The sequence below is a fragment of the Felis catus genome, chromosome C1 (genome assembly GCF_018350175.1).
Source record: "Felis catus isolate Fca126 chromosome C1, F.catus_Fca126_mat1.0, whole genome shotgun sequence".
NCBI lineage: Eukaryota > Metazoa > Chordata > Mammalia > Carnivora > Felidae > Felis > Felis catus.
The window spans coordinates 159055304-159071611 of record NC_058375.1 but is presented as its reverse complement, the minus strand read 5'-3'; the positions used below and the strand labels follow the sequence as shown (position 1 = coordinate 159071611).

Below are 16308 nucleotides of genomic sequence, written 5' to 3'. Positions count from 1 at the left end.
CCCACATTCATATTTAAATATAAACATATATGTGTGTTGGTGTTTAACTAGAACTCGAGGACACATTGGGATTTCAGCCACAGTTGAGGGATGTTAGTCTTAAGAGCACAAATGGACAGCTTGTTTCTAAAGCTCTCCTGATCTCATCCACTGAGTGTGGAGTACTTAATGTCATGTAAATGAAACTCTCAAAAATGAAGTGATGTGATAATTACCAGTACTAATCCCGAGCAAATCAAAACACATGACATACCATTTTTATAAATAACCAGAGAGAGGAAGTAGGGAGAGGACGAGTACCATACCTGGTTTTAACAACAAGGTTTAGATGCTTCTGGTCTTGGAGGACCTTGGCCAGCTGTTTTTGCAGAAATAAAACCTTCCCGTGGGCTTCTTTAATAAATGGGTGGTCGAGGAGATGTGTGACAGAAGGCCGCTTTTCAAAATCCTTAATAAGACACCTGTTTGCAAAAATTAACAACAATCCAAAGTACAATCTTAGAGACCTGGTTCCCCTGTGAGTATGAGAGAAAGGAGGCAAAAAAGATCATTTATAAAACCTGATCACTAACCTTACACAGCTCTTTCTTTATCCGTACATACCAGAAGGTAAAAAAAATAATAATTCTCTGCTAGTAGAATTAACAGTACATCAGAAGTCTATTTTATTTTGTGTGAAGTACATGTTGAAAACACAGTAAGTTTTTGCCATTAATTGAATTTGAAGTGCTCAAAACACTGGAAAAATAGACTGATCAGACTGAATTTTCTGTCTGAATTTTCACTACAGAAAAATGTTTACGATGGAGTCAGGTGGATTAGTCTATATATTTTACAAACGTATAAAATTATATATTGTCACTCAAATAAAATCCTAATATATGAAATGTCCACCATTTGATGGTAGGGAAAATGCATTCAGGAGTTTGCAAGGAAAGACACTGATCACAAAGAAACCTTCATAGAGAAAGTCTAACACCTTGATGTTTTCTGAAGAAGCAGAAAAACCTCAGAACAGGAAGTGACCATAATATAATTCAGATGAACTGGAATGGAATTATGCAAACAGGGAACAAAAAGTCCATTGAAAATGGTAAAAAGTGGGTTGCATTTCAACTCCTCTGTGGTTAATTGGTTAAAACCACACTGGTGTAACCACTTTCTGTTTCAGATTCAAAGGCTCTTTTCAAAGAAAACAATAATTTAGTACGTTTTGCTCTGTGCCCTATGTTATCAAAGATGATTCTGATACAATGAAATTTTCTAGTGAAATTGAATCTGATAATGCCCCTCCAATTACCATTGTATTTCCATTCTGAGTAGATGCCCCTGATAAGAGAAAGAAATTTCAACAACTGCCCTTTTAAACTATCAGTTTTTAGCTCACTTTGGAGGTTTAGGATAAATGCTAAATGCCATTCAGCCCACTCTGCAAAACAAAATTGTTTCCAGTTTTCCAAATAGTGACGTGCTAGCAACATCCAAAACACAACATATTGTATACAATACAATTAAATGTACTCACAAATGGTAAAAATAATCAGCCTCACCTTGAGTGCCTTCTCAACACTCTCAAGCAGAGTTCTTATAACAATCCTTAACTGTTGGGTTTACAAAATGGCTTTAATCTTTTCACTTTACATCTCAAACCACTTTCTGATCCCTCACCTCCTAGGCCTGAAAAGATATTCAGTAAATTTCCCAGTCAGTTTTAGAACTGATTCAAGGGATTTCCTATCTATTGGAACTAGAGCTTTCAGTTAGAAATGCCAAAAGAATCTAGATTATCTCCATTCTGTTGCCCGCAGGACTATAAATACCACCTCTGCCTTGCCATGGAAGAAATCAATCATTTGACTCTTATGGGTTCAGGGGCCTTTGGTATAATCTAGTATTTTTCCTACCAAAAAGAAAAAAAGTCAGCTCACATCCTTAAAAAATACTATGTTCATGTGTTTATATTAACAATCTTCCCTGGATTCCATGTATATTCATCTGTAAATGTATATTTGATTACCAAAGGAAAATAAATGCTTCTTCCCTAAGCACCTGGAAAATAAAGAACCTCCTGGTAGTTAAAGGGTCAGTAATACAGGTGTAGTGGCCCCATCCTCCTGGCTTGAGGGTTTGTATATGAAAACTCCTAAAATACAGTCTGTGTCCTCCGAGAGTTCCCACTGCAGATGGATATGGTGGCTTCACACACCCCCTAGAGCCTTGGAGCGCTTGGGTAGTATGGGAGTCCAGGAATCAAGCCTATCCAGTGATCCGGGTCAGGACACACTACATTTTTTCCTGCACTGAGCAAAAATACTGGGGCAACCCTCAACTGCCTGTTGACTAGTGCCAACACTTCAAATGGATAACCTCAGGGCTGCGAATGAAGGTGGGTGCCACATTCACTAACAGAAAACTCATAGCATGTAAATGGGAAAGTAGTATGGAACTGCTTCTTCCTTCCTCCTCAGGATAGGTGCCTTGGGACAGTGCCTCACATGAGGCCTAGAAACAAGTAAAGTATTATCTGATACTTTAATAATGAAAGCTCTTTGGATAGTGTTTGAGAGAGGCTAAGAAACCCATACTCCAGTTTTATGAAAAATAGGTCTCCGCTGGAGTCTGGGGATGTAATTAAAGGCACTATATCTTGTTTCATAATTTTAGCATCCAGTGGGGGAGAAAGGTTGCCCACAAGGCTGGCAGATCATTTGGTATTTTGGAGATAAGCTCTCTCTATATCACAGAGGGAGTAAGAGAAATGGTAAGTAAATAATGAAGTGAGATAATCAAACAGGAAAGAAACTAACAAGTGGATCTGTTGTCTCTTGAAGATCCCCAAATTAAGATGGTAGGCATTCTACTCTCTGGAAGCAATGATCAGAAGAATTTGTTAGTTCTCTCAGTAAGACCTGAGTGGGCTGAATGTCATATCATTGGATCAGCAAAAGTGAAAATGAGTGTATATGGGAAGAATGCTAAGCAGAGTTGTGGCATACCCAGCTGCACTGGAGGATTTTTAGGAGAAGGGCATAAAGACCTTGAGGGTATAGCCTTATTCTAAAACACTTTTGCATACTTTTTTCTCATGGGGAGCAAACAGCCAGACTGAAATGGAATTATTATTTTACTGATAATAGAGGACAGTATTACCTTAGGAGCAGATAGGGCTGAAAGTCATGCATTACTAAACTTGAGGTCACTGGAATCATATCATTTCATTTGTTCAGCAAACATTTATTACACAGCCAGAATTAGCCAAAATAAATTCATTTATAAAGAATTATGACCCTTTTCCTTGAGGATCTACAATCTAATTGGAAAGATGGGAGGACAAAAGAAACATAGGAAATAGTAAAAGCCAGTGTTTGCTTCTATATGCAGAATAAGAAATAATCACACAAAAGCATAGGGTTTTGGAGCTAAGGGACTGAGATTTTCTATTCTAATCCCTTTTTTCAAGAGGTGAGGAAGTTCAGGTCAAGTCCTACAGAGATGAGGCTAATTCTCTGACTCCAATGGGAGAGCCCTACCCACTCTGCACTGTGTTTAAAATGGCACTGTTAAAAATGCAGAACAGTAGGTGGGACAGAGAGTTTTGGTCAGGGAAGCCTTGGTGGGGGAGGTAAGAAGCAAGCCAGGTTTGGGAGGAAGTCTGGGGACGAAATTGAACTCAATTGGTGAAGAGGTAGAAGACATTTCCAAGTTTGGACACTAGATGGGCAGTGCAAGAAGCCAGACTGGGCAAGCTGTGTAGCCAGGAACTCAGAAGGCCACCAGAACATTCCCATGTGCTCCCTAAGCTTCCTCCTTTGAAAGCCCAAGAACAATTCTTTTAGTCCCTCTTCCAACTTTAACTAGGGTATATTCTTTATAGCCTAAGACTCCAAACTCATACTATTTACTTTTGTCAGTTCTTCATTTCTGTCTTACTCTCCTTCCAGGCAGGGATTTAGTGGATTAAGATAGAATCGACTACTGGATCTACAAGAACACCTGACAGCCTCCATGTCATTTCTGAAAACATGACAGAATTCTCCAACCTGACTTGGAGCATAAACTTTGAAAACTAAGGAGTACATAATATGCTTATTCATTTCAGGATTGCTTTTTAAACCAGGAATTGCAAGTTCTAGATGCAGAATATTTTCTCCCAGCCAGGGAGTGAGCAGTTTTTATAAGGGAATGCAGAGAATGTTGACCTCTGTATAGGAAGTGGGGGTCAGCCAACGTGAGGTGAGTTGGGTGAAACACGTAAGACGTTCCACTGAAAAGAGGAACTAGTATACTGGTCAGGAAGGTTTGGGAAACGTTGCTGATTCTCTAACCAAGTAAGTCTGGAGTTTTATAATGCACATGAGCATATAAAATGTTCTTAGAACTTCTGGGATAAAGAAAACAGCTTGATTTTGTTAAAGCCCATGTTTCCAAACTTTCTTGGACACAGAGTCTTTCTTGTGTCAGTGGAACCAGGGCCCTGCAAGTGACATCCTTGGAAGTGCTGCTGTGAGAAATCAGTACAAGGCGCTCGGAATGGGTGGCAGAATCCTCATCTCAGCTGACTCAGGGGAGACACCCAGAACGCCTGATTGTCAACAGCACATTTGAGATCCCTGTAGGCTGTCGTTTCTGTAGAAGTCAGTGTCTCAAGCTGGGGAAATATAGTCCTCAAGTTCAGCTCTTCCCAGGGTCTTTTACTCAGGAAAAAAGTAAACAAGGATGAGATTTAGGGATACTACTTTCTTCCAAAGTCTTAAGCAACTCTTTCATTTCCAGATGCTTTTAAATCATTTTTTAAAGCCTGGGTGTAGGTGTGGTGCTCTCTGTGCTAAGAGACAAAACAAAACAAGAAAATTAAAAATGTAAAACTACCATGAGATAGACTGCCTGGATTTACCCTGGAGTTAGAAGGCCATGGTAGGTGGCTTGAATATAATAGAAAAGTCCACCAGAAGAAAATGGAAACAAATTCTACCCTTGAAGGAAATCAATCCATTCCACTAATTTGAAATTCTAGTACCTTCCATCATACTTTCCTGGCTGAAGATTAATTCTCAGAATTCATTAGTGTCACCACATTAAACACAGGTTGTTGCAGCCATGTGCTGTGATCTCCCAGCCTAGCTTCTGCCAGAAACAGGCAAAAAGGAGACATTTCTTAGCAAGAAACAAGGTCTGACTTCCGTATTGCTCTCTAGAACTGGTGGGGCCCATGTTCTTTCCGTCCCCAAATGATAACACTGTCGAGACACAGCTGCCTTGTCACTGTGAACTGCCATTTCATAACCAAAAAATCAGATGGCTGAAAGAGGAAGCTATTTATCAATAGTCACAGGCAGATGTTTATATGAATAAAACACACTTGATAAAGAGCAGCTGAAAAGTCAAAAACTAAAAATACTGGTGAACTGGGTGAGAGAATCAGGAGGGGAAGCAATCCTGTTCCATGCAAAACTAGATCAAAACTTGGGATTTGTGTCTCTTCTAATTTCCTTTTTAATATTCTTTTATACTTTCCGCTGTTTTCCTGTGGGTTTAGATTGTGAAGTGTTTGCACTGGTACATAATATCCAAACAGTTTTGATCAGAGCACACATTTCCCTGCCTCGTGATGCATCTTGCTGCCCTGCAGTTCCTATCATCGTCAGACAGAAGCCTGAGTGACAAAGAGGCCTCTGCATCAAAAGGAGAAAATCCTCCAGGGGATATACTAATTATAGGTTAAATATTGGAGCCCGTGGTGCTCTGTCTTGGAAGGAAATTTCCATTCTGAAAGACAGGACTATGACAAACACAGGCATTTTCCCAAGATGACTAATGCCTCAAAAGAAGGCAGGCTGAGAAACTTGACAATGCATATGTATTTTAGTGAAACCTCACCTTTCCATTTGGTGGAATATTTAACTGCATTTCAGTTTTCATGAAGTTGACAAATATTGCATGTGGTGGTGTTTTAAAGTCTTGCTGGCAAGGCTGGGCCTGGGATGAGAAAGTGGGTTCCTAACCTAAAACATGTAAGTGAGAACCAGAAGCGCCTTTGCTTTAGTCAGCAAGGTAGGTCTGTGGTTACCAATCAATGAGAAATAGTATTCGCTAAAAGTAAAAAAGCCCTGAGAATGTAGGACAGAGGGTTTTAGAACAGGAAGCTCTGGGGCACCTGGGTGGCTCAGTCGGTTAAGCATCTGACTTCCGCTCAGGTCATGATCTCACAGTTAGTGCATTCAAGTCCTGCATCAGGCTCTGTGCTGACAGCTCAGAGCCTGGAGCCTGCTTCAGCTTCTGTGTCTCCCCTTCTCTCTGCCATTCCACCCCCCCCCCTCCACCGCCCCCCGCTCAAAAATAAATAAATGTTAAAAAAAAAAAGAAAAAGAAAAAAAAAAGAACAGGATGCTCAATCTCCTTTTGAAAGGGGTAACAGGCACAGATTCTGTGTGGCAAAGTCAGAGATAGACTACAGGGCTACAGGACAACAGGGCAGCTGCCATCTTGCCTCAAATGCCAGGGCAAGGAGAACCCCGATGCAGGCTTAGAAAGCCATCAAGTCAGCCCAAGCTTTAAACAAAGCAAACAGCACCAAAAGTCCAGAGTGAGCTCAGGGGAACCCAACAAGGAAACAGAAAGAGAAAAACATTGCATTTCCTGTAACCTGAGACAAAGAAGAAATAACTCTTCTCTCCCAGAGAAAACTCAAAGGTGAAGAAGGCAACCAGAGAAAAAGCATAGGGTGGTTGGAAGCCACAAGAGAAAATCTAGGTGGATAGGGACAGAATCTTCCTCCAGAGTTAAGGAACATACACTAGGGTAGCTAGAGAAGGATCCCATGCAAAAACAGGGACCAGGACTGGAGGACCTAAGGCAGAAAGCTGCAGTGTGAAAGCCCCATAACAGACAAGAGCTGCAGTCTACGTGACATCTGTGAACAAGTCCTCTTTACTTCATCCTTATGTTTCTGACTCCAAGATCAATAGTAAATAATTAGAAAAGCCCAGACTAACTGGCCATGTTTTTAAGGAAGGTGATGTGGTAACAAAAATTCTAGATCCTCAAGTACTGTTTGTTTGGGGGACTTGCTGGGGGTCACAGCTGGGAAGGACCAAGGGAAGAGAATATACTATGGACAATGGGCAGAGTTAATTTGGGAGGAGGAGTCAAAGTGCCAAGCAAAGAGATGAAGTGAGGAGAAGGACCAAGTAGAACCAGGCCAGAGTCAAGGATCAAGTCTAGATGGGGACACAAAGGCTATCCAAAGAGAAGCCAATGGAATATGTGGTGGCAGGGGCGGTGGTTTTATTATGATTGTTATTGGCACTTCCTTCTTTGGTTTAATCTGCACTTTTGAAGTATCATATGGCAGCTGCAGAAGACCGGGGATGAGTATGGCCTCCACTGGACATGCCATAGCCAAGAAAGATCCCAAAATTTGTGTCCTACAATTAAGGCAATCTTAAGGACTGTAATGAATGGCCCCAAGTGACCACCTTCTTGCTCCTGTGTTTTGTTTCTTTCTTCCTTGGTTGGGAAAGCACTTTGCACTTAAATATTTTTCCAGGCAACTCTACTCATGTTGCTCAGTTAGGACACCTGAAAAAAAAATGAGCCATTACACCATTGCACAGCCCAGTGACTTGCTTACTGGGCTGTTCATCTGTGTTCAAATCCCACCATCTGATTCGAAGGGCTGGGAAAGGCGTGATCTCTGGGTGATGAGAATCCCTGGATGCCTCCACCTCTCAGGCTGCAGTGCTGCCAGTTCCCAAGGATCTGGGCGTTCGCTGCTCCTGCAGGTACTGCCGAGTCTCCTCTACGCAGCCACACCACTGCCTCATGGGTCTCTGTGAGGGGCTGGGATCGGTCACAGGTCAGCCATAGACTCAGCCAGCAAACCCAGCACAGGGCTTTTTTCCTTTAAAGGTCTTCGCTTCAGGTCTTTGCTTTCACGTGAAAATTCAGGAAATATTTGCCTGAAGCACCCCAGGAAGGTGAGGAGTAGTCAAAGAGGGGAGTGATGGCTGAACTCAGAAGGAAGTAGTTATGGAAAACGTGGGTGAGCCTGGGCAGAATAATCTAGATGGTGGCAAGTCCATCTAAAAAAGATATTAGGGACGCATGGGTGGCTCAGTCGGTTAAGCATCTGACTCTTAATTTTGGCTCAGGTCATGATCTCGCAGTTCGTGAGTTTGAGACCCACATTGGGCTCTCTGCTGACCATGCAGAGCCTGGTTGGGTTTCTCCCTCCCCCTCTCTCTCTATACATTCATATAGCATATGATACATAGTTATATATTAAATATTATCAATCTTAAATATTTTAAGTTTTATATTGATTTATTTAAATAACAATGTGCTCAATCTCCAAACCCATTATTCTCCCAAGTGTGACACATGTACTCACTCATTTAAAAAAAATGTTTGGTGCCTAGTATTGCAGCAGGATCATATAAATAGGTTAAAAGCCAGAGATTGAGGTCAAACTTAACTCTACTTTTTATGGATATGTGTTAATATGCAAGTTAATCAAATTCTCTGGGCCTCGGTGTCTTCATCTATAAAATGGGAATAATGTCATTGTGGGGAGTAAATGAGATAATCTATGTATGGTGCCTGGCACATAGTGAGCATTCAATAAATACCAGCTATATGGGCCAGCCACTGTGCTAGGTGCTGGGGATACAGTAAGTCAGTCCATTTGGGGAAGACAGCCATGGCATACCCAATTCCCAGCAGGATGAGTGGTATAAAAATAAATGTTAATGTGCAATGGCTCCTTGAGTTAGACTTGAATAATACTGTGTCCATAAATTAGCTACTTTTTCTCAATGCAATTCCCACCACTGTGAACAAAATCCTTGTTTGACAGATGCCCTGATCAGAACTTACAAAGTTCTGGAGGAAAGGGGGGACTTTGAGGGTCTGACAATTCAGCAAAAGCAAAGAACTCTGGCATTTTCAAGTTCAAGCCCTTAGGCACTCCTGTTTTTGAATGTCTGGTTAATTTCTTTGATTCAAAAATCAATTTCCATTTTGACAAACAGTTATGGTCTGCTTCTTAGTCCAGGCTTAAGAGCTGGGGATATATGAATTCTAATCCTTCCCTTGATCCTATTTGCTACCCTACCCAAATTAAATCCATAATTTCCATTTGCATGCATTTTTTTCCCTCTAAGAGGAAGCAATGGACAGCACCCAGCCATCACCTATGAGAAATCAACAACCGGTTCCATAGTGCATGACTATTAGAAGCTCAGGACTATCCAGGACTAGAGTGGGAGCTAGAAGAGTGCAAAACAAACACAACATATTATATGCCTCCATAAGAAACTTCTCTTCCAAGGTAATACCAAACTTACATATGTGACATATTTAGTAAACCCAGTGGGACTGAATTTATTGATTCAGTCAAACACTTATTAGGTATTTACTGTGAATGGTGCTCCACCAAATGCTCGTGGGGAAAAGATGCCTAGAGTGAGAGGTTAGTCTTCATGGAATTTACAAACAAGCAGTAAAACAGACATAACCATAAATAATGATAATTGAAGGCCAAGAAGTATAAGCACTAGAGTAGTTCAGGCCAAATAAACAACTGTAGCTAGAAGAAGTCATTTCATGTGAGAAATGACACTTGGGACTTAAAGTGTGAAAGGGATGCTGACAAGAAGTTCAGGAGAGGGGCATTCCAAGTGGAGGATACAGTAGAAATAGAAGCCCACTGGTAAAATGTGTGGCCCATATGAGAATAGACCAGAACAGAACAATGCAGTTGTAATAGAGACAGGGGTGAGAATCTGGCCAGGAACATCTTATCCAAAACCTAGAAGGCCATGCTGGCAAACTTTGGTTTTCCTTCGTAGCCACACTGAACTGGCTTTTTTGAGCGGGGAGATAACACAACTAGATCTTTGCTTTAAAAAATGAACAGGCAGGGGCCCCTGGGTGGCTCGGTCGGTTGAGCGTCTGACTTCAGCTCAGGTCATGATCTCAAGGTTTGTGAGTTCAAGCCCTGCATCTGGCTCTGTGCTGACAGCTCGGAGCCTGGAGCCTGCTTCAATTTCTGTGTCTCCCTCTCTCTCTGCCCCTCTCCCACTCACACTCTGTCTCTCTCTGCCTCTCAAAAATAAAGAAATGTAATAAAAAAATTTTTTTAGATGAACAGGCACCACATTATAGAGTAAATCACAGGGAGGGAAGGGGGGATCCCTTTAGGAAGCATACAGTCTGAATTAAGGAAATGGGAAGGGAAAGGTGATGGTTGTAGCTGTGAAACTTGAAGGCAAGTCAGGAATGAATAATGATAAAAGAAGGGGCGCCTGGGTGGCTCAGTCAGTTAAGCATCAGACTCTTGATTTCAGCTCAAGTCATGATCTCACAGTTTGTAAGATCGAGCCTCAAGCCTCATGTTGAGCTCCACGCTGAGCATGGAGCCTGCTTGGGATTCTCTCTGCCCCTCTTCTCCCCTTGCTCTCTCTCAAAAATAAACTTAAAAAAAAAAAAGAAGAAGGGGCCATTGGTGGAATCTTCAGCCAACTTAGATTGAAATTTATAGGATGTACCTGCAGCTAAACCTTGGCAAATATCATAATCTACTTTTTATCTTCACTACCTACATGTAACCTCTTTCAAAGGAACCCACGTCTTACCAATTCGATGGTATCTTTTTACTCTTCATTCTATTCAACCTCTTTGTTCAAGTTGTCATTGATGACCACTGTTGACCTGCCTCACCTTCATGAAACATTTTCTTTCTGTGCCTGAAGTGATGCTACATCTCTTCATCATTGTCTTACTTCTATGACCACAACGCTAGTTTATTTTCACTATCAGGTAGAACAAGACGACAAAAGAGAGGGGACAGGATATGCAAAGACAAGAAGGAGACGAAATAAAATTACAGTATTTATGCCCACAGGCTTGGAATTTGCTGAACAAACAGACTTTGCCTAGTGGATCAAATAAACTGAACTAGATAATATGGACCGAATTTTGCATCCTTTGGAGATGGATATCCCTATTGTTAGAAATTCACAATCTCAAACAAGTCTGTAGATTCTGCTAAAAATAAGTGGGCTTGACTGGTATGTGCATGTCTGGCACTAAGTGCAAATTAAAAGTGTAAGAAAACCAGCAAAAGCTATTATATAAAATTTATAGTTGATTAATGACTTTTATAATAGCTTTAGTATAATTCATATGCCATACAGTTCACACCTCTAAATTCAAAAAGTTTTAGTATATTCACACAATTATATAACCATTATCATAATCAATTTTCTGAATATTTTGATCACTGACAAAAGAAACTCCATATCCATTAGTAGTCACTCCCCATTTTTCCTCAACCTCCTCAGTCCCAGACAACTACCAATCTACTTTCTGTTTCTATGGATTTGCCTAGTTTGGACATTTCCTGTTATATATGTGGTCTTTTGTGACTGGCTTCATTCATCCAGCATAATGCTTTCAAAGTCCATCCATGCTGTAGCACATATCAATACCGCATTCTTTTTATTGCTAAAAAATGTTCCATTATATGGATATACCACATTTTGTTGCATTCATCAGCTGATGGACATTTGGGTTAATTCTACTTTTAAGCTATTATGAACAATGCTTCTGTGAACATTTATATACAAGTTTTTTTTTTTAGTTATTTATTTATCTTGAGAGAGAACATGAGCAGGCGGAAATGGCAGATGGAGAGAGAGAATCCCAAGCAGGCTCCATGCTGTCAGTGCAGAGACCAACACAGGGCTCAATCTCACAAACCGTGAGATCATGACCTGAGCTGAAATGAAGAGCTGAACGCTTAACCAACGGAACCACCCAGGCACCCCTGTATATAAGTTTTGTTTGTTTGGTTGTTTGGGGTTTTTTTTGGCTTTAACCCAGAATCAGGAAATGTATACAAGTTTTTATGTGGACACATATTTTCATTTCTCCTGGATATGTATTGCTGGATTGTATGGTAACTTTATATTTAACCTTTTGAGGAACTACAACACTATTTACTAAAGCGGCTGCATCATTTTACATTCCCACCACCACTGTATACAATTGTTTTCTAAAACTTCACCTTGTTCTACAAATAATTTAAGGCATTCTACAACACTTGTTTAAGGTATATGCAATACGACAAAATAAAAAATAATTATAGGCAGAAGAGAAAATGAAACGGGGTGCCTGGGTGGCTCAGTCAGTTAAGTGGCCGACTTTGGCTCAGGTCATGATCTCACAGCTCCAAAGCTCATGAGTTCAAGCCCCACATGGGGCTCTGTGCTGACAGCTCGGAGCCTGGAGCCTGCTTCTGATTCTGTGTCTCCCTCTCTCTCTGCCCCTCCTCTGCTTGCACAGGCTCTCTCTCTCTCACTCTCTCTCTCTCTCTCTCTCAAAAATAAGTAAGCATTAAAAAAATTTTTTTAAAGAAGAGAAAATGAAACAAAGGGGAAATTAGGGAATAAATATAGAATTTAGAGTGCCAAATAAATTACTTTGGTAGAGTGGCCACAAATTTGGCTCTGGGCTCTGTAGCAGCCAATGTGAAGGGAGAATGCAGCCTGCTCTATATTTCTTAAAATCCATGATGTAAAAAAAGACTAGGTGCTTGTAGAAATATGAATGTATGATGATGACTGGCAAGGAGACTAGAAATAGAGGTTTCCTGGGTTTTCATAGAAATTACTCTATATAAGGTAATGAATACTATTTCCCTCCAATAAACATAGCCATGAGTTTCACAGAGTTGTTTCTTATCTTCAATCCCAACTGATATCTTCTATCAAAGAATTATATAGGAAAAAAATTCTCCCTGGGTGGCCAATATAAGGAGGCACAGAGAGCTCTTTGATCTTAACCCAGAGCTAAATCTACCAGTTACTTGGTAAATTTTTATAGTCAGGTCCCCTGATTCTTAAAATGCTGAATGCAGATGCTGGCATCCATCAAGGAAAGGAAACGCCGGGTGCCAAGACACCATGTACAGTTGACCTTTCAACTTCACGGGTCCACTTATATGTGAATTTTTTCAATGAATACAGTATAATACTGTAAATGCGTTTTCTCTTTACATTTTCTTAATATTTTTCTCTAGCTTACTTTATTGTAAGAGTACAGGATATAGTACATATAATACACACTATGAGTTAATCAACTCTTTATGTTAACAGTAAGGCTTCTAGTCTACCATGGGCTATTAGTAAAGTCTTGGAGTATCAGAAGTTATACACAGATTTTCAACTGTGTGAGGGGTTAGTGTCTCCAACCCTCACATTGTTCAAAGGTCAACTGAACTATTCATTGCAAAGAATGGAAAGAAAATTGCTGAAAAATTTAGCCCATGGATGAAAAGCAACTCAAAGAAGGGAGCAATTTAATCCCACAGGTGGAGTTTGGGAGAGGGCAAGAAGAGGATTGAAGCACAACACAAGTGGGAATGGAAACAGTAAGACTGTGAAATTTGCTTTTTAAATAATGACAATGCTGGTTCCAAATTTCAGGGCATAGTACACGGTGGAGAAAGATTAGACTGAGAAGGAAAATCATGGCCAAGATGTTCAATAATCTGGCATTGTGTCTGCCCACATTTAGCACCCTTCCCTTGATGTGTGCTTTTTTGGTAAAGACTTACATAGACTAAACACTGGCTGATTGCCAACTATGTGAATATTATTGATGGTATAAAATCAAATTGGGGAAGGGGTGACTGTGTGGCTCAGTCGGTTGAGCGTCTGACTTCAGCTCAGGTCATGATCTCGTGGTCTGTGAGTTCGAGCCCCATGATGGGCTGGCTCTGTGCTGACAGCTCAGAGCCTGAAGCCTGCTTCTGATTCTGTGTCTCCCTCTATCTCTGCCCCTCTGCCACTCATGCTCTGTTTCTCTCATTCTCAAAAATGAGTAAATGTTAAAAAAATTTCAAAAAAAATCAATTTGGGGAAAATAAACTAGACTGGGTTTTCATTAATACCCTAAACACTACTGAAAAGCCTGGAGATGGCACAAAAACAGACAGACACTCAGATCAATGGAACAGAATAGAGAACCCAGAAATGGACCCACAAATATATGCCCAACTAATCTTTGACAAAGCAGGAAAGAATATGCAATGGAATAAAGACAGTCACTTTAGCAAATGGTGCTGGGAAAACTGGACAGCGACATGCAGAATAATGAACTTGGATCACTTTCTTATACCACACACAAAAATAAACTCAAAATAGATGAAAGACCTAAATGTAAGACAGGAAGCCATCAAAATCCTTGAGGAGAAAGCAGGCAAAAACCATTTTGACATCAGCCACAGCAACTTCTTACTCAACACGTCTCTGGATGCAAGGGAAACAAAAGCAAAAATGAACTATTGGGACCTCACCAAAATAAAAAGCTTCTGCACAGTGAAGGAAACAATCAGAAAAATGAAAAAGCAACTGATGGAATGGGAGAAGATATTTGCAAATGACATATCAGATAAAGGGTTGGTATCCAAAAGTATAAAGAACTTATCAAACTCAACGACTAAAAAACAATCCAGTGAAGAAATGGGCAAAAGACATGAATAGACACTTCTCCAAAGAAGACATCCAGATGGCCAACTGACACATGAAAAAATGCTCAACATCACTCATCATCAGGGAAATACAAATCAAAACCACAATGAGATACCACCTCACACCTGTCAGAATTGCTAACATTAACAACTCAGGCAACAACAGATATTGGCAAGGATGTGGAGAGAGAGGATCTCTTTTGCATTGTTGGCATTGTTGGTGGGAATGCAAACTGGTGCAGCCACTCTGGAAAACAGTATGGAGGTTTCTCAAAGAATTAAAAATAGAACTACCCTACACCCCAGCAATTGCACTACTAGGTATTTATCCAACGGATACAGATATGCTGTTTCGAAGGGGTACGTGCACCCCAATATTTACAGCAGTGCTATCAACAATAGCCAAAGTATGGAAAGAGCCCAATGTCCATTGACAGATGAATGGATAAAGAAGATGTGGTAAAGATATACAATGGAGTATTACTCGGAAATCAAAAAGAATGAAATCTTGCCATTTGCAACTATGTGGATGGAACTAGAGGATATTATGCTAACTGAAATTAGTCAAAGAAAGACAAATATCATATGACTTCACTCATATGAGGACTTTAAGATACAAAAGAGATGAACATAAGGGAAGGGAAGCAAAAATATAAAAACAGAGAGAGGGAAAAACATAAGAGACTCTTAAATATAGAGAACAAACAGAGGGTTGCTGGAGGGGCTGTGGGAGGGGGGTGGGCTAAATGGGTAAGGGGCATTAAGGAATCTACTCCTGAAATCATTGTTGCACTATATGCTAAGTAACTTGGGATGTAAAATAGATTATTAAAAAAAAAAAAAAGAGTACACTAAACGTGACGGGGAAAAAAAAAGCCTGGAGAAAATATTGTCAGATAATAAGCAGCTGCAAATGTCATGCAAATCAGGATTTTGTACAGCTATTCGCAGCCTTGGTTTATGTTCCTGAGGACACAAACCATTACCATGCCTGTCACCTGCCATCCTTCTGCCCAATTTCTCAGCAAGAAAAGCTTCCAAGGGCAATGAACTGCAATACTTAAATGACTGCTTCTGTTGCACTTTGGACAGACAGTTCTTCCCAAGGAAGTGGCCACCCAAGGAAGCCAGTTAGTGCTGAGCCTCTGTGCTTTTAGGCCAAGAAATGAACACTTCACCCCCTGGGGACGTCAATCCAGTGCCTTGTTCAAGCACTAAATTTTTGAAAGATAAAATATTTTTCTTTTTTAGGCAAGGGAAAGAGTAAAGACACCAACTGCCAAAGAGAGCCTGGGGAGTCCTTAACACTCTTCCATTAACATGAAGGAGCAGAACAGCTCCATCTATTACATCAAAGCCTCATCAGAGACCCTAATCCTTTATGAAAGGAACTCTCAGGCAGCCAAGCCTTTAATTTGCTGAATAATAGGCCCTCTGATTAACCCTTGCAAAGCAAAGTACAGACGTTGCAGGCAACAAATGTTCCCAGGCGGTGAGAGAGAAAGGGGGCGGGGGCTGGGATGGCTCCTACTCCCACTGTTAGTGAACTAACTCTATGCATAGGTTTCTAAATGGTTAGCTTTCTGTTTTCCCATTTTCATTTCCCTGTTCACTCTCTCTCCTGGAAATATGCTACTTCCATTTTCTGAGACTTCCTGTGTCCTGAGCTTTAAGGTACTGTAACTCAGTGAAATGCATAGACAGATGATGTGGAATGACTTGTGTTGCCAAATCTACTCATAGTAGTAAATCAGTGACATGAAAGGCTCTTTCAA

The 16308-nt window shown here is 40.6% G+C and overlaps 1 protein-coding gene across 8 annotated transcripts in view; it reads right to left on the bottom strand.

The window, feature by feature from the left end:
• Positions 1-16308, bottom strand: part of MYO3B (myosin IIIB) — a 475983-nt gene that overhangs the window by 239479 nt on the left and 220196 nt on the right. For all 8 annotated transcript variants that reach the window (XM_045033929.1, XM_045033933.1, XM_045033932.1 and 5 more), the window contains one exon: positions 306-461. In XM_045033929.1, the coding sequence (XP_044889864.1) occupies positions 306-461 (156 nt within the window). The remainder of the gene's footprint in view (positions 1-305; positions 462-16308) is intronic.